This window comes from Bos indicus x Bos taurus, chromosome X, assembly GCF_003369695.1.
Source record: "Bos indicus x Bos taurus breed Angus x Brahman F1 hybrid chromosome X, Bos_hybrid_MaternalHap_v2.0, whole genome shotgun sequence".
Lineage (NCBI taxonomy): Eukaryota > Metazoa > Chordata > Mammalia > Artiodactyla > Bovidae > Bos > Bos indicus x Bos taurus.
This window is the reverse complement of record NC_040105.1, coordinates 64,156,426-64,182,498: the sequence shown is the minus strand read 5'-3', so window position 1 is coordinate 64,182,498 and position 26,073 is coordinate 64,156,426. Positions and strand designations below refer to the sequence as shown.

The 26,073-nt window shown below is 39.4% G+C and overlaps 1 protein-coding gene across 2 annotated transcripts in view; it reads right to left on the bottom strand.

Annotated features, from left to right (window-relative positions):
- Positions 1 to 26,073, bottom strand: part of KIF4A (kinesin family member 4A) — a 130,206-nt gene that overhangs the window by 5,521 nt on the left and 98,612 nt on the right. For both annotated transcript variants that reach the window (XM_027533748.1, XM_027533749.1), the window contains exons 21-28: positions 20,018 to 20,173; positions 19,798 to 19,898; positions 15,012 to 15,141; positions 13,703 to 13,873; positions 11,282 to 11,389; positions 10,205 to 10,282; positions 9,750 to 9,848; positions 9,040 to 9,222 (exon numbers count right to left, since the gene is read on the bottom strand). In XM_027533748.1, coding sequence (XP_027389549.1) covers positions 9,040 to 9,222; positions 9,750 to 9,848; positions 10,205 to 10,282; positions 11,282 to 11,389; positions 13,703 to 13,873; positions 15,012 to 15,141; positions 19,798 to 19,898; positions 20,018 to 20,173 — 1,026 coding nt within the window. The remainder of the gene's footprint in view (positions 1 to 9,039; positions 9,223 to 9,749; positions 9,849 to 10,204; positions 10,283 to 11,281; positions 11,390 to 13,702; positions 13,874 to 15,011; positions 15,142 to 19,797; positions 19,899 to 20,017; positions 20,174 to 26,073) is intronic.

Here is a 26,073-nt window from a genome sequence, read left to right as displayed (position 1 = left end):
TAGTTTGGCTTGGAACAAATATAGGTGGCAGAGCTCACAGAATGATGGATTAGTCAGAGAAGACCTCAGTGACCACTAAAAGTCTGATTTGATGTATGAAGCCCCACTCTAACATCTCTGGTCTTATTATCCAACGATCTATTTATCCTGAGATAACAGTTTCTATATAAATTCTGACCTCAGGACCCAATTCTGCCATCTGGAATGACATGAAATCAGTTTAACCCCACTTTCACAGCACAGATGTTCAAACCCTAAGTATCATTTTCATTCCCCAGTCCCACTCTGTCCAAATCCTCTCAAAGCTAAATATACCTAGCTCCCTCAATGATTCACCACATGACATGGTTTCCAAGAATTCTCAGCACCTTAGCTATATATCAATTTGTCCAAGTTCATCTTTAATTGTGACATCCAGAAATGAGCACAACTTTCTAAATGTGGTGTGACCATTGTGAAGTAGATTGAGAGAAGCACCTCCCTTGTTATGAACTCAATAGTTCTGGTTATGAGTCCTAAAATTACAGTAACATTTTTTAGCTTGCCATCTTTGTGGATTCATACTGCATTTATAGTTAAATTCAAGCCCTCAACTCTCTTTCATATGGAAAACCATCACCATTGTTCCGTAGTTGTGAAGGTAAAAGAAACCATTAAAACATCTACCCCTCCTTATTATGAGAATATACAGTACTCTATAAAATCTGAAAATCAAAACCATGATTTTTAATATTTAACAACTGCATATGGCCTTTCATTATGTGGAAATGTCAATTTACTTAATCAGTCACCTAATGTTAGATATTAAGATTATTTTGAAAGAAATTTTTTACCATTATAAATCATGTTGTTGCTATGTTGTTGTTGCTAAGTCGCTTCAGTCGTGTCCGACTCTGTGCGACCCCATAGATGGCAGCCCACCAGGCTGCCCTGTCCCTGGGATTCTCCAGGCAAGAACACTGGAGTAGGTTGCCATTTCCTTCTCCAACGCATGAAAGTGAAAAGTGAAAGGGAAGTCTCTCAGTGTCCGACTCTTTGCGACCGCATGGACTACGGCCTACTAGGCTCCTCCGTCCGTGGGATTTTCCAGACAAGAGTGCTGGAGTGGGTTGCCATTGCCTTCTCCAAGAATCATGTTACATACAGCAAATATCCTGGTACATAAATACAATCCAAATCTTACCATGACTGACAAGGGCCCTGATTACCCCTCTGACCTGCCCTTGTACTGCACTCTTTCATTTCTCAGTATCCTCCAGCCACACTGACCTTTTCAGCTGCTCCTTGATAAGCCAAGATCATTCTTACCCTGAGACCTTTGCAGTTACGGTTTCCTTTTCCTGAAATGTTCTGATTTTGTTCCCGGCTTGTTCCTTCACTTTGTTCAGATCTCAGCTTAAATATCTCCTCTTTAGAGAGGCCTCTTCCAAGCATTCTTCCAAAGTACTCTCTTCCTACCCCATCATTCTCTAAGATTTGACTATATTTTGTTTCATCTCTTATCATCTAAAATTATTTTGTTTCTGGTCACTATGTGTCTCTCTCCACAAGAATGCCTTCAGTTTCATGAGGCCAAGGATCTGACATGTCTGTTTATTATCCTCAGCACCTAGAAGCAGTGCCTGATACATAGTCTGTGCTCAAAAATGATTTATAAATCTTTTTACATATCAATGACTACTTACTTGGTATAAATACCTAGGTGTATAATTACAGGGCTGAAGGAAAGGAACATTTTAAAAAATTTATTTTTAGTTGGAGGATCATTGCTTTACAATGTTGTGTTGGTTTCTGCCATACAACAGCGTGAATCAGCCATACATTACGTTCAGTCGTATCTGATTCTCTGTGACCCCATGGACTGCAGCATGCCAGGCTTCTCTGTCCATCACCAATTCCGGAGCTTGCTCAAACTCATGTCTATCGAGTCAGTGATGCCATCCAACCATCTCAACCTCTGTCATCTCCTTCTTCTCCTGTCTTCAATCTTTCCCAGCATTAGGATTTTTTTTAATGAGTCAGTTCTCTGTATCAGGTAGCCAAAGTACTGGAGTTTCAGCTTCAACATCAGTCCTTCCAATGAATATTCAGGACTGATTTCCTTTAGGATTGACTGGTTTGATCTCTTTGCAGCCCAAGGGACTCTCAAGAGTCTTCTCCAACACCACAGTTCAAAAGCATCAATTCTTCAGTGCTCAGCTTTCTTTAAGGTCCAACTCTCACATCCATACATGACTACTGGAAAAACCACAGCTTTAATTAGATGGACCTTTGTCAGCAAAGTAATATCTCTGCTTTTTAATATGCTGTCCAGGTTGGTCATAGCTTTTCTTCCAAGGAGCAAGCGTCTTTTAATTTCATGGCTGTAGTCACCATCTCCAATGATTTTGGAGCTCCCCAAAATAAAGTCTCTCACTCTTTCCATTGTTTCCCCATGTATTTGCCATGAAGTGATTGGACCAGAGGCCATGATCTTCGTTTTTTCAATGTTGAGTTTTAAGCCAGCTTTTTCACTCTCCTCTGTCACTCTCATCAGAAGGCTCTTTAGTTCCTCTTCGATTTCTGCTATAAGGGTGGTATCATCTGCATATCTGAGGTTATTGATATGTCTCCCAGCAATCTTGATTCCAGCTTGTTTTTCATCTAGCCTGGCATTTAGCATGATGTACTCTGCATATAAGCTAAATAAGCAGGGTGACAATATACAGCGTGACATACTCTTTCTAATTTGAAACCAGTCCATTGTTCCACGTACGGTTCTCACTGTTGCTTCTTGACCAGCATATAGACTTCTCAGGAGGCAGGTCAGGTAGTCTGGTATTGCCATCTCTTGAAGACTTTTCAGCAGTTTGTTGTGATCCACACAATTAAAGGCTTTAGCATAGTCAATGAAACAGAAGTAGATGTTTTTCTGGAATTCTCTTGCTTTTTCTGTGATCAAATGAATGTTGGCAATTTGATCTCTGGTTCCTCTGTCTTTTCTAAAACAGCTTGAAAATCTGGAAGTTCTTGGTTCACGTACTGTTGAAGTCTAGCTTGGAGAATTTTCAGCATTACTTTGCTACCATGTGAGATGAGCACAATTGTGTGGTAGTTTGAACAGTCTTTGACATTGCTCTTCTTTGGGATTAGAATGAAAACTGACCTTTTCCAGTCCTGTGGCCACTGCTGGGTTTCCAAATTTGCTGGCATATTAAGTGCAGCACTTTCAGAGCATCATCTTTTAGGATTTGAAATAGCTCAACTGGAATTCTATCACCTCCACTAGCTTTGTTCGTAGTGATGCGTCCTAAGGCCCACCTGACCTTGCACTCCAGGATGTCTGGCTCTAGGTGAGTGATCACACCATCATGGTTATCTAGATCATTAAGATCTTTTTTATATAGTTCTTTTGTGTATTCTTGCCACCTCTTAATATCTTCTACTTCTGTTACGTCCATACCATTTCTATCCTTTATTATGCCCATCTTTTCATGAAATGTTCCCTTGGTATCTCTAATTTTCTTGAAGAGATCTCTAATCTTTCCCATTCTATTGTTTTCCTCTATTTCTTTGCAATGATCACTGAGGAAGGCTTTCTTATCTCTCCTTGCTATTCTTTGGAACTCTGCATTCAGATGGATATCTTTCCTTTTCCCCTTTGCCTTTTGCTTTCTCTTCTTTCCTCAGCTATTTGTAAGACCTCCTCAGACAACCATTTTGCCTTCTTGCATTTCTTTTTCTTGGGGATGGTTTTGATCACCACCTCCTATACAATGTCATGAAACTCCATCCATAGTTCTTCAGGCACTCTGTCTATCAGATCTAATCCCTTGAATACATTTGTCACTTCCATTGTATAATCATAAAGGATTTAAGTCATACTTGAATGGTCTAGTGGTTTTCCCTACTTTCTTTAAGTCTGAATTTTACAATAAAGAGTTCGTGATCTGAGCCACAGTCAGCTCCCAGTCTTGTTTTTGCTGACTATATAGAGCTTCTCCATCTTTGGCTACAAAGAATATAATCAATCTGATTTCAATACTGACCATCTGGTGATGTCCATGTGCAGAGTCGTCTTTTGTGTTGTTCTCTTGGCAAAATTCTGTTAGCCTTTGCCCTGCTTCATTTTGTACTCCAAGGCCAAACTTGCCTGTTATTCCAGGTATCTCTTGACTTCCTACTTTTGCATTCTAGTCCCCTACAATGAAAGGGACATCTTTTTTTGGTGTTAGTTCTAGAAGGTCTTGTAGGTCATAGAATCATTCAACTTCACCTTCTTCAGTATTAGTGGTTGGGACAGAGTTGGATTACTGTGATATTGAATGGTTTGCCTTGGAAACAGAGATCATTCTATCATTTTTGAGATTGCAGTCAAGTACTGCATTTCAGACTCTTTTGTTGACTACGAGGGCTACTCCATTCCTTCTAAGGGATTCTTGCCCACAGTAGTAGATATAATGGTCATCTGAATTACACTCTCCTATTCCCGTCCATGAGTCCTAAAATATCAGTGTTCACTCTTGCCATCTCCTGTTTGACTACTTCCAATTTCCCTTGATTCATGGACCTAACATTCCAGGTTCCTATGCAATATTGTTTTTACAGCATTGGGCTTTACTTCCATCACCAGTCACATCTACATCTGGGCATTGTTTTCACTTTGGCTCAGTCTCTTCATTCTTTCTGGAGCTATTTCTCCACTCTTCTCTAGTAGCATATTGGGCACCTACCGACCTGGGGTAGGTCGGTATGACATCTTTCAGTGTCATATCTTTTTGCCTTTTCATACTGGTGGAGAGTTCTGACAAAATGTGGTCCACTGGAGAAGGGAATGGCAAACCACTTCAGTATTTTTCCTTGAGAACCCCATGAATAGTATGAATCAGTCATAAGTATACATATGTCCCCTCCCTTTGAACCTCCCTGCCGATAGGAATATTTTTAAGGCTTCTGATACATATTTGCAAGGTGCTTTCCAGAAAGGTATGACAAGTTACATTTTAACAACAACAGACAGAAATGCCCACCTGTCACCTTTGCCAACACTGGATGTAATAAAACAAAACAAAACCCAACTTGACTCCTTTGAATAAGACAGAGCAAAAGACAGCGTTCTAAGACATGTCCTAGAGATACCTCACCAGAATGACATTGATCCATTGATTGCTATATGTTGGGTATGGTCCTCTGACCATTTACACATTTATCTATCTGCCTCAAAAACACTCTATTACCCAGGCCATGTGTCTTCATTTTATCCATAAGGTTAATGGTAGGAAAGTGGTATCTTAGGGATTGTTATAAGGAAGAACAAGTCAACTTTTACATAGCCAAAGTCTCATTGGGATGATCTATAGGACAGCACACTTTCGCTCAACAAAGTACAACTTTCTAACAGCCACTTGGAATACAATGGGATTCCCTGTGAGACTGTGAGCTTCCCCCTAGTAGACTGCTTGTTTTCAAGCAAGCAGAGGCTAAACACCTGGGAGTGGTATTATAGAACAGTCATGATGTACACGTTAGATGTATTCACATGAATGCCATGTGCACTAGCTGTAACTTCATCCTGTTTTCTCCCAAACCGGGATCAAAATATAAGAGAGGGAGCAAGACCTTGCCACAGACATAATCTCAAATATGATGTATGTGGTATATGTGTGTACACACATGTGTATCACAACTGCTAGCAACCAACCAGCATGTCCCAACACTATAATTGGGAACCACTATAATAGAGAGTCTTTATATAGAGTGGGAAGTAGAAATGAAAGACCTTTGGGGTTCCTTTATGCCAGTGGTTCTCAACCCTGACCATCTAGTGATGTCCATGTGCACATAAGAAATCTCTGGGGAGTTTTTCAAAAATGCCAGATCCCACCTCAGACTAATTAAATCAGAATATCTGGGCATGGTGTCTCAGGCTCCCTGTGTTTAAAAGCTCCCTGGAGGATTCTAATGTGTAACCAGGGTTGAAAATTATTTCTTTAGAGTCTATAGTTCTTCTAGCACTGATTTCAGTGCTATATTATATCTCAGAATGATAAAAAACTGGTAAAAATTGTAACATAAAGAATACCAGGTTAGGAATTAGGAGACTTGGGCTCTAGTCTTATATTCAATACTTGGCATGCCCCTGGACAAGTCACTCCATCCCAGTTCATCTCCATTCTTTTATTACTAGAGACCAGAATATCTGCTCCTTCTTTTCTGCCAAAGGGGACAAATGGGAATATTTGTAATAGTGGTTACAGTGCTTTAATACCAATACTTGCATGGCATTTTATCCTTTACAAGGTGCTCTCACATATATTCCTTCTTTTAACTTCTCAGACACCATATAATACCATATAAAGGTGGTATTATTAAAACCCACATATTAAGAACAACAACAACAAAAACCATATATACAACTTTAACTCAGGATATTCGTGCTGGAGGAGACCTTATATATCACTAGTCTAGTCTCATCCCTTTATTGCATAAATAAGGAATCTGAGGCCCAGAGAGATTGCGTGACCTGCTTAAGGCCATCCAACTAAACAGTGGCAAAGTCAAGACAGAACTCATGTTTACCTGGCTTCTAAGCTATCACTTCTTTATCCTTTGGCATCTCCTTAGTACATATAGGAAATACAGCTGAATGAGGAAACCTATTTTTTCAGCATTAGCTTTGGACAAGTCCTCAGTTTGGTGCTTGCTGCAGTCTCCTGTCCAGATACCTAGTGATTCCGCTGTGTTGCAACAGTAACAATCAGGATGGCCTTCATGCAAAGCATCAAGGTCTAAAGCTGACGTGTCTACAAGTAGTCTGATCAAAGAGCAGTTACAGCATCCATTGTACTTCGAGGTCACCAAAAAAGAGAAACTCAATTGTCAACTTGCCCCCCTTAAAGCCCAATTATATTCTCAAGTTATAAAATCAGAGGGAAAGCCTAGAAAAGAATCATCTCTCAGTGTTTTAGACATAGGATTTATCACTGATAACAATTATTACTTACTTGCAATATTTTGCTATACTTTCATATTTCCTTTTTTAAGCTTATAGCAATAGTGCATATATATATACTTGTGTGTGTGATAGGCATTTCTCAAAGACAAGTATACCCATATTTGCTTCCTATTTGGAAACTCCTTCCCAGGGTTTTAGGTCCTCTACCATTCGTTTCTGTGTGTACTTCTCATCTTTGCTTTCTATTATCTGGCTGACCTTTTCATCAACATTCAGCTCATGCATTCCACTTCAATCACAGTAGACAGCATAAATGTTTGCTGAGTAAATGAATGAAAGACATGTTCTTCCCCATTTTCTCTCAATGTCCCAACTGTTACACTACTACCTCTACTATCAAGACTTTGCAATATGCTATTCATTGTGTCAGAAAATGGTCTCCCAAGACTGTATTTCCCTTTCTTATAATGCAGCAACAGTCTTCTCTTTCATGGCATGTCCTTAAACTCTATCTACCTGGTTTGGCTTTATAGTCACTCTTCAAGGCCCCTCAATCCGTGTCCCTGAGATGAGTAGGTTGAGGTTCTATGTGTACATGCATGCTAAGTCGCTTCAGTCATGTCTGACTCTTTGTGACCTTATGGACTATAGCCCACCAAGCTCCTCTGTCCATGGGATTCTCCAGGCAAGAATAATGGAATGGGCTGCCGTACCCTCCTCCCGGGGATCTTTTTGACCCAGGGATCGAACTCGTGTCTCTTATGTCTCTTGCAGGTTCTTTACCACTTGCACCACCTGGAAAGCCCCGAGGTTCTATGATGCTTCCTATTTGTCTTGTTTTCCATTTAGATTATAAGCTCTCTGAGGCTAAGGATGAGCTCTTAGTTCCACCAAGAGCACATGGTGATTTTGTTGCATTCCTAATGACTTTGCAAATGATTTAATGCCATCACAATGGTCTAGTTCTCATGACTTGCTTCTCTCTGGTGTTTGTGGCTTTACAAGGCTCAGTTCCCCAGTGCACTATCAGCTAATGAAATTGAGTAACCTTCTAGGAATCCAGCTAAGGTAATTTGTGAGCTGTTCTCTGCAAGTGGAATGTGACTGCAGGGCACAGTTAGGGTAATAGTGAACTGTAAGGCCTGGGAAGTTAGTGTTTCAACATAAAACATCTAGGTTTGGTAAATATGTAGCATTGTAAGTAAAGCACGTGTAAGTAAATAGCTGCTGCTGCTAAGTCGCTTCAGTCGTGTCCGACTCTGTGCAACCCCATAGATGGCAGCCCACCAGGCGCCCCCATCCCTGGGATTCTCCAGGCAAGAACACTGGAGTGGGTTGCCATTTCCTTCTCCAATGCATGAAAGTGAAAAGTGAAAGTGAAGCTGCTCAGTCGTGTCCGACTCTTAGCGACCCCATGGACTGCAGCCCACCAGGCTCCTCCGTCCATGGGATTTTCCAGGCAAGAGTACTGGAGTGGGGTGCCACTGCCATCTCCAGTAAGTAAATAGAGCATGTCTCAAAGTCAGATTGTTCCTAACTAGCCTTAACTTTGGTATGTTTGATTTTAAAGTTGGTCTGTGGTTTTTACTCATTTGACCATGGTGTGGTAAAATAAACTGGACTTGGAGTCAGAACATTTGATTTCAAGTCCTGACTCTCACTTGGTTTTATGTCTCTGGGCAAGGTCACTTCACTCTCCTGAGTCTTAGATCCAGCTGTAAAATACAAACAGTAAACACTTCACTGGATTCTTTTTTTTTTTTTTTGGTGACAATGAAAAGAGGTAACATATGAGAATAGTTCATAAACTGTAAAGTGCTATAAAAATGTGAAAGGTTATTATGATCACACTGGAACCAGTTTCAGTGAGACGGTATAGAACACTACTACCTGTTCAGACTGGGTAAGAATCTGAAAACATGAAAAGAACCCCTCTGTGCACCCAGGAAGCCCTCTCAATTAGCCCTGGGTTCCATATAGAGCTTGCCCAATGAACACCCCTCAGTGGAGCCAGTGCCTCTGAATAGGATCGAGGGGCTGGCACATTCTCACTGGCAGTGAAGACTAATGAATAGAACTCCTGAAAGAGATGAGCTGCCTCCTACCCCTTGGATGTTCTTCTTGGACACCTTAACTAATTTTGTTGGCTTCCATTCCTCATCATTCCCATCGCCGTCATCATCATCATTGTCCTCAGGTTCATTCACGGAATATTCCGAACAGTATTTTAGATCTTCGATGTCCATGCTTTGCTCCAAAAACTTTTCTTTAAAACGGGAAGGTTTGGGCTAAGAAAAAAGGTTTGGAATGGTTATTTAACTAAGAACAACAACAACACATGGATCCTATCTTCTCAGTAGCTGCTGCCAGCTACATTCTCAGAGCATAGATTTTAGACGCCCTCAAAGATACCCCACTTGGCTTTACCAATCAGAATAAAATTCTGCTTTAGCCTTTGACCTTACAGTCTTTGAAGGGAAAGAAACTGAAGGGACAGAGGCTGAGTAATCTGAGGGAGGAGGGAGAGACTCATGATATGATAAGTATCTTTAGATGGACAGCTGAACACTGCTCTTTGTTCCTCCTCCTCAGCTGTGTTGCATAATGCCTGTACATGGCCTAAAGACAGGCTTCTAGGGAGGGAGAAAGTCTATTTTTCTCAAGATTGAACTTCAGTTTTATCTGGGACTCCAAGGAAACTTGAGATGCTGGAATGTGGGAATTTTAACTCTCAACCACTCCTAAAAAGGTGATTTTTGCACACTCACCACAAACCTTGGCTATGCAAAGGTATCACAGGCACTGAGTAGTTTACCTTAGGTGGGATATATTCAAAAGAAGAGTCTGGAGACAGAAGGGTATCCTTAGGAAGATGAGATTTTTGTTTGCTGGCTACTTGGAGGAGGTTCAGTTTCTATTTGAAAAGAAAAGACAAAGTATACTTTTCAGGGAAGCTTCTGAGTGTTCATGGATGAAACATAGAATCCTAATTAGCTTAATTTTAAGCCATGGTAAAGTGAGGCCAGATAATAGCAAAGTAGGTTGAAGGATTCCCACTTCACAGGATCAGTATTAGATTTAGAAAGGAGCAAATTTAAATATGTCTTTTATATCATCTGAAATGCACATGACTGTATCACATGGAAACTAGATGAAGACCTCATAAAATAGAGCCAAGTCACTGTATATACTAGGAGGTGCTCCCAAGGGCTGGTCTCAGTTGCAACAGGGTCTTCCAGGGCTTATTAAATGGGTGGGAAGCTGCAGTACCTGCTTCATGAGTTCATTCTCTCGCAGAAGCTGCTGATTTTGCTCACACACTTCCCGCATCTTCTCAAGTTCTTCATCCTGCTTCCAGATAATGCAGTGATAGGTGGGGTTATTTTGGGTACTACATATGGGTTACCAAAGAACTCAGAGATGAAAACACACTACTGCCAAGTTGCTGGCGGCAGATGGTTTTTGCACAGCAGGCATTGGCACCCAGAAAAATGCCTGATCCCGACCAATTCCTAGATGTCCTGAATGCCACCTCTATTCCAACATTCCCAAGCAGCCATGACCACACTCGCAGGAAGCATGGGCGCTGCCCTATACACCTTCTTCATTTTTTTCTATTTTCTAGCCTCATATCCCTTATTTACATCAGGATGCCAATAAAGAAACCCACCCAGAGAGTCAGCTGTTTCTTTGACATCTTTGGATGCTTTTGTCCATGCTTCTCAACACAGATTAAGAAGTGTATTTGCTGCACTAATGAGCCTGAATAAACTTTCTTGGCACTTAAGACAACTGGATTCATGTACATGACCTTAACAAGTTTGGTTATGTCTTCAATGAGAGGTGCCAAGGAAAACTTAGAGACTGGTGGTTCAGGAAAAAGATGCTAAGTTGGATAAAATAGTGCTCCAACATGCTATTAAAGGGTGTGGTGTTTCCAGACTCTGGAAGAAATGCAGACCCCAGGCATTTTACAAACATGTCAGGTCTTAACTCATAGCAGGCACAGAAAGAGAGAGCTAAATGCCCCTAGGATTCTACTGGATGATTTAACTTTCTCAACTCTTTAGAGCTCAGGGTTGAGAGAAAGAACGAGGAGGCCTTAAAGTCTGGTACGAAGTATATACTTTCATTTCTGTACCAAAACAGAGGTTATCCTATGTAGGGCTACATCCTAAACATCCCTAAATTGACCAAATAGGGCTAACAAAGCAATAGAGGCTACCATTATAAACTTCTTTTCAGTAGGCAATTTTTTCTGCAGGTTAAACAATGGTCTAAATCAGATAGAGTTCTAAGTCAGGCCTGTGGACCCCATCTCTGGAGAGCTTTGCCTCATGTCCGTACCTGACACTTCAGGGTGTTCAGCAGCTGTTGTTCCTTTTCACTGACTGACTCTTCTAGCTGCTTCTCCGCCATCTGGCTTTGTTGCAGCTGACTGAGGAGGTACAGCACCTAGAGAAAAATACAACCCAATGGTACCAAAGGAATAAGAGGAAAAAGGAATTTCAGTTTATTCCAATAAAGGACAGAAATGGTATGGACCTAACAGAAGCAGAAGATATTAAGAAGAGGTGGCAAGAACACACAGAACTGTACAAAAAAGATCTTCATGACCCAGATAATCACAATGGTGTGATCACTCACCTAGAGCCAGACATCCTGGAATGTGAAGTCAAGTAGGCCTGAGGAAGCATCACTACAAAGCTAGTGGAGGTGATAGAATTCCAGTGGAGCTATTTCAAATCCTGAAAGATGATGCTATGAAAATGCTGCACTCAATATGCCAGTAAATTTGGAAAACTCAGCAGTGGCCACAGGACTGGAAAAGGTCAGTTTTCATTCCAATCCCAAAGAAAGGCAATGCCAAAGAATGCTCAAACTACTCACAATTGCACTCATCTCACACACTAGTAAAGTAATGCTCAAAATTTTCCAAGCCAGGCTTCAGCAATATGTGAACCGTGAACTTACTGATGTTCAAGCTGGTTTCAGAAAAGGCAGAGGAACCAGAGATCAAATTGCCAACGTCCACTGGATCATCGAAAAAGCAAGAGAGTTCCAGAAAGACATCTATTTCTGCTTTATTGACTATGCCAAAGCCTTTGACTGTGTGGATCACAATACACTGTGGAAAATTCTGAAAGAGATGGGAATACCAGATCACCTGACCTACCTCTTGAGAAATCTGTATGCAGGTCAGGAAGCAAGAGTTAGAACTGGACATGGAACAACAGACTGGTTCCAAATAGGAAAAAGAGTAGGTCAAGGCTGTATATTGTTACCCTGCTTATTTAATTTATATGCAGAGTACATCACGAGAAACACTGGGCTGGATGAAGCACAAGCTGGAATCAAGATTGCTGGGAGAAATATCAATAACCTCAGATATGCAGAAATTGAAGAATAACCTTATGGCACCTTTGTGGCATAAATTGAAGAACTAAAGAGCCTCTTGATGAAAGTGAAAGGAGAGTGAAAAAGTTGGCTTAAAGCTCAACATTCAAAAAACTAAGATCGTGGCATCCAGTCCCATCACTTTATGGCAAATAGATGGGGGAACAATGGGAACAGCGAGAGACTATTTTTTTGGGCTCCAAAATCACTGCAGATGGTGACTGCAGCCATGAAATTAAAAGACGCTTACTCCTTGGCAGGAAAGTTATGACCAACCTAGACAGCATATTAAAAAGCAGAGACATTACTTTACCAACAAAGGTCTGTCTCGTCAGGGCTATGGTTTTTCCAGTAGTCATGTATGGATGTGAGAGTTGGATTATAAAGGAAGCTGAGTGCTGAAGAATTGATGCTTTTGAAGTGTGGTGTTGTAGAAGACTCTTGAGAGTCCCTTGGACTGCAAAGAGATCCAACCAGTCCATCCTAAAGGAGATCAGTCCTGAGTGTTCATTGGAAGGACTGATGTTGAAGCTGAAACTCCAATACTTTGGCCACCTGATGTGAAGAGCTGACTCATTTGAAAAGACCCTGATGCTGGGAAAGATTGAAGGCAGGAAGAAAAGGGGATGACAGAGGATGAGATGGGTAGATGGCATCACCGACCCAATCGAGATGAGTTTGAGTAGACTCTGGGAGTTGGTGATGGACAGGAAGGTCTGGCATGCTGTGGTCCATGGGGTCACAAAGAGTCAGACATGACTAAGCAACTGAACTGAACTGAACTGATGCAGTTATTCCTCTGTGATTTCAAAGAAAATTATTCTCTTTTACTCTCATGGCTTGAAGTAGTAAGAATAGCCACAGTATTATCAGCATGTTCATCTTGGTATTAAAGTTGGAGCTTAAGGGACTTCCCAGTGGTCCAGTGGTTAAGAATCCACCTGCCAATGCAGGGAATATGGGTTTGATCCCTGGTTGGGAAACTAAGATCCCACACGCCATGAGGCAATTAAGCTTGTGTACCACAACTACTGAGCCCACGTGCTCTGGAACCCTTGGGCCACAAATACAGAGAAGCCCGTGTGCTGCAACGAAAGATTCTGCATGCTGCAAATAAGACCTGGGACAGCCAAATAAATAAGTAGATAAATATTAAAAAAAAAAAATTGGAAGCTAAGAGCCACTGTCACTGGGACATGTAAACTTAGATAGGTCATTTTTCTGTTTCTGGTTTCTTGTTGGCAAAGATTGGAAAAGACTACATGGCCTTTTGAAGGAAACTTCATACCTCCCACTATTATTATTTTAAACCAACAACAGAAAGCAACGATGGTTTGTTTCTCAGTATGGCTTCTTGGCTTGCCAGCTTACCCTCTCTTGGTGCTGTTGTTCCATTCTCACCAGCTCTGCCTGTAACTCTGCTTCTATTTCAGCAAAATGATTTCGTTCCTCAAACAGCATCTTCTGCATGTCAGCATGGCTGGCCTTGTTCTGTTTCAGGTTGCTTTCAAGCTTGCTGACCTGTATTTTGGAGGAGACCAGCTGGAAGGGATAAAAGAAGATCAGTTTATTTGGAGAACGGTCACCTTTCCCCATTCATTAGGCAGGAAAATATCAGCTTTCTTGAAACTGACTGAGAAATATTCTTCCATTTCCAAGTCTAGTCTTATTTTTTCATGTCATATGGATTCTACCATTGAATAGTAACAACACCATTCAAACCAAGAGCCCAGACAGTTATCTGCTGAGATAGGTATCCTAGAGCTGGAAGCCACCACTAAGGTCATTTAATCTTTTGTTCTACTTCAAGGCAAGAATGAATCTAACACAAAGAGTATAAGACAAATCCAAATTCTGATATTCAAAAAGTTCTTCCTTAATTTTAAAGAGAAATCCATAAGTCACACCCTTATGGCTAATTATGTCTCATTTCAGAATGCCTGTGTTCACATGTTGGAACTCGTAGACACATTAGCTGAAACTGCAACTTTGGCTCTTTAGGTTAGATTGATATCCTATAGTGACCTAGTTTTATATTCTCTACTAGTCCAGATGGTGAATATCAAAAATACCAGTGTTCACAAGACTAATAAGGATTTCCTTAGTAGGATAAATCTGCTAATCCAACACAAAAATGTATAAAGGATAGCATTGCTCAAACTTGCAGAGTTAGAGTTTGTATGCTTGCCTTAATCACCAGAGGTGATCAATTTTAATTCCTTTTGTGACAATGGATGATGATACATTATTTTAAGGTCAGTAAAGACGGATTTTCTTTAAATGAATCTTTATATGTCAAAGGTTTTGTCTCTCCTAGATTGTACTTAAAACTTTCTGAATACATATCAGGTGTGTTTTAAAAAGTAGTATAGTATAATATTTTATGTTTGATCAGTGGCCTACTATGTTATCTTAAACTTTTCATAACAGTGAACATTATTGAACACCTGTTACATGCCAGGCATGAGTATCAGCTTGCAAGTTATATATATATATTTTAAGTGACCAGGCTGTACTTGCTCACACAAACCTTTACCCATAAAACTATTTCTCTAATGATAGTGTCATTGTGGTTTCTACCAAGAACAGTGGCAATAGCACTATGACAATATTCCAGGCTAACATCTTACTTCAAACCACCAAACCAGACCCCTAATAGCTGATAGGAAGAAATATTTACTTCTCCAGTTAAGTATTTCAGGGCACACTTGGCTTCCAGAATGGTAGCAATATTCTCCCAGCGGTGTTTTAGTCTGTCTTCACTTTCTGCGTCCAGCAGCTTCTGCTGTAGGTCAGCAATCTGAGCACTCCTTCAGGGAAAGAAACAGTGTGCCTTATTGCTAGTAGCCTCAACATCAAGGAAAGGGAAGAGCTCTAAGGAGAAACTTCAAATACTTTTATGGACAGAGGTATCAGTTAAATATCACTTAAATAATGACTGAGTCATCTGGTTAGGATTTTATACAGTATCTCAAATCTTGTTATAAAGGGACTCTAAGACTATCCAAATGTTTTTATTTTATTAAATACTGGTTGAAATAAGTGGGTCATACAGTGGGCTTGGAAAGATTTGTTTTAGTGAGGCTTTTGTTGTAGCACATTGTCTATAATATGACTTTGTCTTGAGGCCATATAAGCTGGAATTGTGACATGGTGGCTCATATTTACAAGGATAAGATTCAGGTTAGAGACTTTAAGGAAAACTCAAAAGAATGAACAGGTGAATGCTCTTTGATGGAATTGAACATCAAATACATACCTATGGCTGGTGTTGTGAGAAGTTGTCTTAAAGCACTTGCCAAAGGACTGAGAAGTTTCTAAGAAAACTAGATACCATGATACTGGTTATAGCTTCCAGATACTTTATGATCAATTATGGCCTGAGACCAAGGTCTGCATAATATTTCAGTTTAATCAATAGCTTCTTTCTCAAATTTGCTAGGTGTCCAGTGAGAGGGAGTGTACTGGCATGTGTGTAACATGCTGCTGCTGCTGCTAAGTCACTTCAGTCGTGTCCGACTCTGTGCAACTCCATAGACGGCAGCCCACCAGGCTCCCCCGTCCCTGGGATTCTTCAGGCAAGAACAATGGAGTGGGTTGCCATTTCCTTCTCCAATGCATGAAAGTGAAAAGTGAAAGGGAAGTCGCTCAGTCGTGTCTGACTCTTCGCAACCGCATGGACTGCAGCCTACCAGGCTCCTCCGTCCATGGGATTTTCCAGGCAAGAGTGCTGGAGTGGGGTGCCATCGCCTTCTCCAGTGTGTAACATGCAATAAGGTACTATAAAGAAAATGGATACTAAAATAATCTGAGACAGCAGTTCTTAACTTTTTGGGTCCCAGGACCCCTTGACACTCTTAAAAATTATTGAGGACCTCTAAGAAATTCTGCTCATATACATTTTATCTATAGATATTTACACTATTAGAAAGTAAAAGTGAGAAAAATATTTATTAATTCACTTAAGGTCAAAATAATCCATTATATATTAACAATTAGATCTCCAGTGACACTGTTTCCAAATAAAGTCACATTCTAAGGTCTGAGAAGGACATGAACGTGTGTGTGTGTGCATGTCTTTCTCTCTCTCTCTCTCTCTCTCACACACATACACACACACACACACACAAAACAACATTTTCCAATACAAAAAACAATGCAGTAAGAAGGGTGAGATTGTTTTACACTGACATATCTCTGTAATGTATGGCTCAGTAGAAGACAGCTGGATTCTCGCATGTCCCTCTGCATTTAATCTTTTGTGACATGTTCTGGTTGATGTAAATGAAGGTAGTCTGGCCACACATGGATATGTAGTTGGACAAGAGAGGAGCATTTTAATTTAATTTTAGCCTCACTGCACAGCTTGTGGGATCTTAGTTCCCTGACCAGGGATTGAACCCAGGGCACTGCAGTGAAAGTATGGAGTCCTAACCACTGTACCACCTGGAAATTCCTGGGAAATTCCTCAATAAAACTGTGGATATTCTTCTTTGAGACTACACCAAAACCCAACAAGTTCCTTAAAAGAGTTGAAATGTAGTTACTTGCCAACTGAATGGATCTTTTACTCTTACGTGATTCTGTAACATGTCATTTGGACGGTCATACAGAACCTTCAAATCAACACATTTTGTTACACAACAGAAATGAGATAACAAATGTTAAGATCACTACTGGGTGCATTAGAAAAGTTATGTAAAACTGTCAAGTTAACAGTGATGGATACACATCATACACAAAATCTAAGTTTTGCGTGAAAGCTCAAATTTTATTTTTGGTGACAAACACTGACAGTTGTTTTCCTTGATGTAACAGGCTCACTCTGCTCATTTTTGAGAAAATGTCTGCCAAGTACCCAAGTCTGAATAACCATACTTTGTCTGTCAGTAGTTCTTTCAAGTAAAACTGATGTTCTGTGAAAAAAGAGGCCTGTCAAGCTCACACCTCAAACTGCACAAATGCTTTTCCTTGAGACAAACATCAGCCTTTGACGTCAGCACAAGTGCTTTATGCATTCTTCCCATTCCGTCACTCGGAACATTATAAAGATCTGAACTCAAGAGTTGAGATTTTAAAAAATTAACAATTTTTATTGTTTTATCACAGCCATTCTTGAGTAAAACTGACTTTTAAAAAAAATGAGAGTGTGTGATGATGAAGTATTCAATGATTGCTAGTACAGGTTTGTGCTGGGCTTCTCAGGTGGTGCTAGTGGTAAAGCACCCGCCTGCTAATGCAGGAGACGTAAGAGATGCGGGTTCAATTCCTGGGTTGGGAAGATCCACTGGAGGAGGGCATGGTAACTCACTTCAGTATTCTTGCCTGGAGAATCCCATGGCCAGAGGAGCCTGGCAGGCTATGGTCCATGGGGTCGCAAAGAGTCAGACATGAATGAGTGACTGAGCACAACATGTGGCACAGGTTTGTGCCATTGCTTTGATTCAAGCCAAGGTGCTAGCAGTTTTGTCCACTATTGCTTTGGCATTATTATGGCAAATGTCAATACAGTAAAAATGGCAAACAAGTTCTTAATATTATTATAAAAACAGGGAGTCACATAGGTTCCCTGAAAGGGTCTCAGAGATGCCCAGGAGACTGTACACCATACTTTGAGAACCCTGGTCTAATATGTGGTCCTTTCCTTCAACAAGCTTACAATCTGTCTAGATTGACAAGACTAATAGATGTAAAATAATCAATAAATATAAAGATAACATATATCATCTGTACTACATGACTGAGTACTGTAATTTCTGAAGGAGTTTAGAGAAGAGGAAAATTAGTGAGGGATGAAGAGTCAGGGAAGGCTTCTTGGAAGAGGTGGGCCAGAACACTAGAGTTGTTTTATCTATCAAATGCCCTTTCCTATCTTTAGAGAAATTCCTTTGATTAAACTCACCTTGGTCTAATTGCACTCTACCTGGCACCTGCCCTACATTTATATAATCATTTACTTATGCACAATGGTGTGCAGGTAAACGTTTAACAAACAGCACCTAAAAATACCAGATCTGATTTGTAGCCTTTGCTAGTTTCCATAGTGTAAATATTCTCACCACGAGCGATTGTAAGCTATCAACAGTTTACAGCATACCTGAAATTTTAACAAACAATTTCAACACACCACTGTCAGTCAACATAATGTTTCTACTTGAGAGCAAGGACAATGCCATCTATACTTTCTATATATCCCAACTACATCTAGTGTAGCACAAAGTGAAGTAAAGTGAAGTCACTCAGTCGTGTCCAACTCTTTGTGACCCCATGGACTGTAGCCTATCAGGTTCCTCTGTCCATGGGATTTTCCAGGCAAGAATACTGGAGTGGGTTGCCATTTCCTTCTCCAAGTGTAGCACAAAGCAGAACATCAATTGCTGAGTGACTTAAAGACATATCCGAAGATATACAGCTAGTGTGTGTTGCTGAAAACAAATTAAATGATCTCCAAGGTCTTCTGGGCAATAAAATTCTATTATACCTAAGACAGTATAAAATATCTATCAAAGTTCTGTTACTTATAGATTTCATAGATATTTAAAAGACAGTAATAGTGATTAAAGAGAAGAGCATTTACCAAGCACTTCTAAGATGCCAAGTTCTGTGTTAAGTACTTTACTTTCTATTTATTTTTTTTGGCTGTGCTGAGTCTTAGTTGCTTTGCACAGGCTTTCTCTAGTTGCAGTGAGTGGGGGTTACGCTTTGCTGAGGTGCTTGGGCTACTCATTGTGGTGGCTTCTCCTGCTGTGGAGCACAGGCTGCAGGTGCGTGGGCCTCAGTAGTTGTAGCACACAGGCTCAGTCGTTGTGGCATCTGGGCCCTAGAGAGCACGGGCTCCAGCAGTTGTGGTGCATGGGCTTAGTTGCTCTGAGGCATGTGGAATCTTCCTGGACTATAGATTGAACCTGTGTCCCTTGCATTGGCAGGAGGATTCCTTTCCACTGAGCCACTGGGGAAGTCCTATACTTTACTTTCTAATCTCGTTTAATGCTCATGATAGTTTACTTATGCATTTTATCTACTTTGCTGATGATCTCTAAAATTCTTTCTCCCAGGTTGTTGATCTTCTGGTATCATTTATTGGGTTCCTCTAAAGTTTTGTTTTTTGTCAGTTCTTGTGATATATCATGGACTTCCCTGGTGGCTCAGACACTAAAGATTTGGAATTAGATAAAATGGGTTTCAAATCCTGGTTCTTTATAATCTTTAGCAAATTTTTAAAGATCTTTCAACTTTAGATCTCTAAAGTAAGAAGAGAAGAATGATGCTTATCTTATAACGTATATATCTCACAGAGAGACTGAATGAGAAAATGTATCTAACATGCCTAGTGAAGTGTATAGTTCAAAAAATCACTATTTTCTCTTGTTTCTCCCACATCACAAAGCTTTTGAATCACTGATTGATAGCTTCTATTTTGATTCAAGGCATAAGTTTTTATAATGCCTTAGAGATAGTACCATTACCTGAGTTCCATTTCAGTCTCTAGGCTTTCAATCTGCTTTTTAATGGAATCCTCTGATGCAGGAACTTGACCACGCAGTTCAGCAAGTGAGAATGTTCGCCTCTGTAAAGAAGTGGGGATGAGGGTGAAGCTCTAATTGGAAAGAAGTTCTCCAAATTAGTGAGGGTTTCTGCAGGGTGTGGAGTATGATCATTGGCAATATATTTCCACAGAGCACTTACCCGGAGTTTAGGAGGTGGATTCTCCCCAGATTCCATTTTTAATTTGAGTTGAGCCACATCCTGAGCCAGAATCTTTCTGTCTTCCAGAAGGTCATTCAGATGGCGTTTGGCTTCCTCAGTACTGACCATTATCTCAATTTCATTTCCAAGCCAACTCTAGAAGATAAATCAGTCATGTTAGGTTAAGGATGAGGAATCTCTGGCCCATGGGCTAGATTCACTCCAGGTTTAATTTCACTTGAACCAGAGCCCAAGTAAGTAGAAGTGAGATTTCCATTTGTGCCAAAACTCACCAAAAATCCCAATAGTGCTCTAAGAGCCTTTAGTAGCAATTTCCAAAAAGGTCACAAGAAAGCTTTCTGCAGAAAATTTTTCTTCAGATATCCTAGCATTTCTATGTATTCTGTCTTTACCTTCTCCATTTTCTCCTAACCTTTGTCCATAATAAGTCATAACACAGAACTGAAGTATATTTTGATCATCTGTTCTACTTAATAAACAGTAACCATTATTAATCTTTAAAATAGATCCATGGAATTTTTTAAAATGCAATTAACTAAATTCAGTTTTTAGAAAGGTAACCTGGACTTCCCTGGTGGTACACTGGGTAAGAATCCACCTGCCAAGGCAGGGGACATGGGTTCAAACCCTGGTCTGGGAGGAACCCACATGCCATGGAGCAACTGAGCCTAAGCACCACAACAGCTGAGCCCATGCTCTAGAGCCTGCACACTGCAACATCTGAGCCCATGTGTTGCTACTACTGAAGCCCATGCGCATAACCTGTGCTCTACAACAACAGAAGCCACCACAATGAGAAGCCTGTGTATCGCAATGAAGATCCAGTGTAATAAAAAACAGATACTTTCAAAAAATGAAAAACTTCATTTTTAGATGAAGATATACCATGCTAAGAGTAGTCAAAGAAAGCTAGAGTGGATATGTTTTTATATTAATGGTTTATTATTAATTATTATTAATCAAATATAATTATTTGATATTAATCTGGAACCAATTCTGGCAATCTGGAATCAAGATTGCTGGGAGAAATATCAATAACCTGAGATATGCAGATGACACCACCCTTTATGGCAGAAACTGAAGAGGAACCAAAGAGCCTCTTGATGAAGGTGAAAGAGGAGAGTGAAAAAGCTGGATTAAAACTCAACATTCAAAAAATGAAGATCATGGCATCTGGTCCCATCACTTCATGGCAAATAGATGGGGAAACAATGGAAACAATGACAGATTTTATTTTCTTGGGCTACAAAATCATTGGAGATGGTGACTACAGCCATGAAATTAAAAGATGCTTGCTCCTTGGAAGAAAAGCTATGACCAATCTAGACAGCATATTAAAAAGCAGAGACATTACTTTGCCAACAAAGGTCCATATAGTCAAAGATATGGTTTATCCAGTAGTCATGTATGGATGTGAGAGCTGGACCATAAAGAAGGCTGAATGCTGAAGAACTGATGCTTGTGAACTGTGGTGTTGGAGAAGACTCTTGAGTGCCCCTTGGACTGCAAGGATATCAAACCAGTTAATCCTAAAGGAAATCCATCCTGAATATTCATTAGAAGGACTGATGCTGAAACTGAAGTTCCAATACTTTGGCCACCTGATGTGAAGAGCCGACTCACTGGAAAAGACTCTGATGCTGGGAAAGATTGAAGGCAGGAGAAGGGGATGACAGAGGTTGAGATGGTTGGATGGCATCACTGACTCAATGGATATGAGTTTGAGCAAGCTCCGGGACATGGTGAAGGACAGGGAAGCCTGGAGTGCTGCAGTCCATGGGGTTGCAAAGAGTTGGACATGACTGAGTGACTGAAAAACAACAAATACAGAATTTGCATTAAAGAATATTATTACCCACATTTATATGGGCAATAAATCTATGACAAAGGAGGCAAGAATATACAATGGGGAAAAGACAGCCTCTACAATAAATGGTACTCGGAAAACTGGACAACTACATGCAAAAGAATCAAACTGGACTACTTTCTCACATCATACACAAAAATAAATTCAAAATGGATCAAAGACCTAAACGTAAGACCTGAAACCATAAATCTTTTTAGAAGGAAATATAGGCAGTGAGCTCTTTGACATCAGTCTTAATAATATTTTACTATAGTATCCTCAGGCAAGGGAAACAAAAGCAAAAATAAACAAATGGTACTACATCCAACTAAAAGCTCTTGCATAGCAAAGGAAACCATCAACAAAATGAAAAGGCCATCTACTGAAAGGGAGAAGATATTTGCAAATGATATATCTGATAAGAGGTTAATATCCAAAATACACAAAGAACTCATAGAGCTCAATATCAAAAACAAACAAAAACAAAACTAGATTTTAAAATGGATAGAGGATCTGAATAGACAGTTTTCCAAAGAAGACATACAGATGGCCAACAGACACATGAAAAGATATTCAACATCACTAACCATCAGGGAAACGCAAATCAAAACCACAATGAGATATCACCTCACACCGGTCAGAATGGCTATTATCAAAAAGACAACAAATGATAAGTGTTGGTTATCCATATTAAATATAGCATTGTGTACACCTGAAACTATCAAAACGTTGTTAATCAACTATACTCCAATATAAAATACAAAGTTTAAAAAAATTTCAAAAGAAACAAGTGTTGGTGAGGCTGTGGGAAAAAGGGAACTCTCGTGCACTGTTGGTGAGAATGTAAATTGGTAAAGGCACGATGGAAAACAGTATGGAGATTCTCAAAAAATTAAAAATAGTACTACCAAATGATCTAGCAATTCCACTCCTGGGTATTTATCCAAAGAAAACAAAAAGCATAATTAGAAATCATATATGCACCCCAATGTTCATCGCAGCACTATTTACAATAGCCAGTGTACAATAACCTAAGTGTCATCAATAGGTGAATGGATAAAGATGTGAGATATATGTATATATAAGATGGGATGTTACCCAGCCATAAGAATGAAATCTTGCCATTTGTGACAACATGAGTACACTTAGAGGATATTATGCTTAGTGAAATAAGTCAAAGATAAACTATGTGATTTCACTTATAAGTAGAATCTAAAAAACAAAACAAATGAACAAAACAGAAACAGAGTTATAGAGAACAAAAAGGGGAGGAAAAAATAGGTAAGGGAGACTAAGATGTACAAACTTCCAGTTGGAAAATAAAGGAGTCAAAGGTATGAAGTGTACAGTGTGGGGAATATAGACAATAACTATATAATATCTTTGTATGGGGACATATTGGAATTGGACTTATCATGGTGATCATATATTGAATCGCTGTTGTGTAACAGGAACTAACATAGTGTTGTAGGTCAATATACTTCACAAATAAACTAACAACTCATAGCAAAAAAGGTAAGATTTGTGGTTTTCACAGGTGGGGTGTGGGGGAAGGAGGAATTGAATGAAGGCAGTCAAAAGGTACAAAATTCCAGTTATGAGATAAGTAAGTATTAGGGATATAATGTGCAACATGATAAATATAATTAACACTGCTATATGCTATATATAAGTTGTTAAAAGAGTAAATCCTAAGAGTTCTCATCACAAGAAAAAATTTTCTATTTCTTTAATTTAGTATCTATATGAAATGATAGATGTTCACTAAACATATTGTGATTATCATTTAATGATGTATATAAGTCAAATCACTATGCTGTACACCTTAATCTTATGTAGTGCTGTATATCGATTTATCTCAATAAAATTGGAAGAAAAAAGGAATATTGTCAAGGATAAAAAAAGATAATTTCATAATGGTAAGGGAGTCAATTATTCAAGAACTTAATCCTTAATGTTAATGCCCATAATATACAAAGCACCAAGATATTTGAAACAAAATCATATATAAGCCAACAAAGGAGATAATGTAGAATCATAAATATACTCAACTGATCCAAAAGAAGCCAGAAAACAAGGAAAAGGGAATGAAGAACAGATGGGACAAATAGAGAAAATTTGCCTGCCAATGCAAGGTACACGGGTTCAATCCCTGGTCCAGGAAGATCCCACATACCATGGGGCAACTAAGCCCATGCGCCACAACTACTGAACCCTGCATGCCCTGCATGCCCAGAGCCGGTGCTCCCCAAGAGGAGCCACCTCAGATGAAGAGTAGCCCCTGCTTGCTGCAACTAGGGAAAGCTTGTGCACAGCAATGAAGACCCACTGCCATCAAAATAAATTAAAAACAAAATAAAACAAAGAAGGCACAAAGAGGTTAAAGCTAAAAGGATTTTTAAAAATATACCATGATAACATTAAAAGAAAGCTTGAGGGACTTATTATCAGAAAAAGTAGATCTCAGAACAAAGAATATTGCTAGGAATAAAAAAGATCATTTTATAATAATAAAGGGATCAATTAATCTTAAATGTTTATGCCCCTAATAATAGAGCTTCAAAATATATGGAGCAAATCTAGAACTATAAGAAGAAAAAAACAAATCCATAATTCTAGTTGAAGATTTCAATACCCATTTCTAAGTAATTGACAGAACAAGTAGGCAGAAAATCAGCAAGGAAACAGTAGAAATGAACTGCACAATCTATCAAATTGACATGATTGACATTTATAGAACACTCTATCCAACTATAGCAGAATATACATTCTCAAGTACACAAAGTGTGAACATTTGCCAAGACTGACCATTTTCTAGGTCATAATATATCTCAATAAATTCAAGGGAATTCAAGTCATAAAAAGTACATTCTCTAACCACAATGGAATTAAATTAGAAATCATAACAGAAAGATATTTGGAAAAATCCCCTAATATTTGGAAACTAAATAACATCCTTTAGATTTCATTAAAGGAGTATTAAAGGGGAAATTTATAGCACTAAATGTTTATATTAGAAAAGAACTGAAATCAATGACCTCAGGTTCTACCTCAATAAACTTTAAAAAAGCCAATTAAATCCAAAGCAGAAATAAGGAAATAATAAAGATCAGATTAGAAATTAATGAACTGGGGTTTTGGGGATAGTTTTTTTAACTGTGGTAGAATATACATAACATAAAGCTTACTATTTTAACCATTTGTAAGAATGAGCTGATTCTTTGATAAACCTTAGCCAAACTAATCAAGAAAAAGGAGAAAAGACAAAATATCAGTAATATGAATGAGACAGAGGACATTACTACAGCTTTTACAGATATTAGGAAGATAATAAGGGAATATTATGAATAACTTCATGCCTTTATGAGCTTATTCATCCATGTGTTTGGCATAAAGTTATTCATGTCAAACACACAAACTACCAAAGCTCACTAACTGAATTACAGTTAACCCCTCCTCTGACCCAAAGCAACAACTAACAGAAACATCCTTCAGGCCTAGATGGCTTAACTTGTGAATTGTACAAAACTTGTAAGGAAGAAACAATATTAGTTCTATACAAACTCTTCCAGACAATTGAAGAGGAGGCAATACTTTCTCACTTATTCTAGAAGGCCTCGATATCAAAACCAGACAAAGACATAAGAAAACAACAGACCAATGTCCCTCAAGAATACAGATATAAAAATTGTACACAAAATTTTTATTTTAGCAAGATCTTAATTTATATATTGTTGAACTCAACAATGGAGCTTCCTCACTGGTTGAGCGGTAAAGAATCTGCTTGCAATGCAGGAGATCCAGGTTCAATCCCTGAGTCAGGAAGATACCCCTGGAGGAGGGCAAGGCAACCCACTCCAGTATTTTTGCCTGGAGTATCCCAAGGACAGAGAAGCCTGGTGGGCTATAGTCCATAGGGTCACAAAGAGTCGGACACAACTGAAGCAACTGAGCATGCACGCATGTACACACGAGCTCAACAATACATAAAAAGGATGATATATCACCACCACGTGGAGTTTATTCAAAGACTACAAGGCTGACTCGATATTTGAACTTCGAAATCATTTACCAAATCAACAAACTAGACACAAAAAGTATTTGGCAAAATCTATATCCACTCATCGAAAATTCTCTTGTGGACCCGTAATTAGAACCCACCAGGCCTTTTCACTGCTGGGGGCCTGGG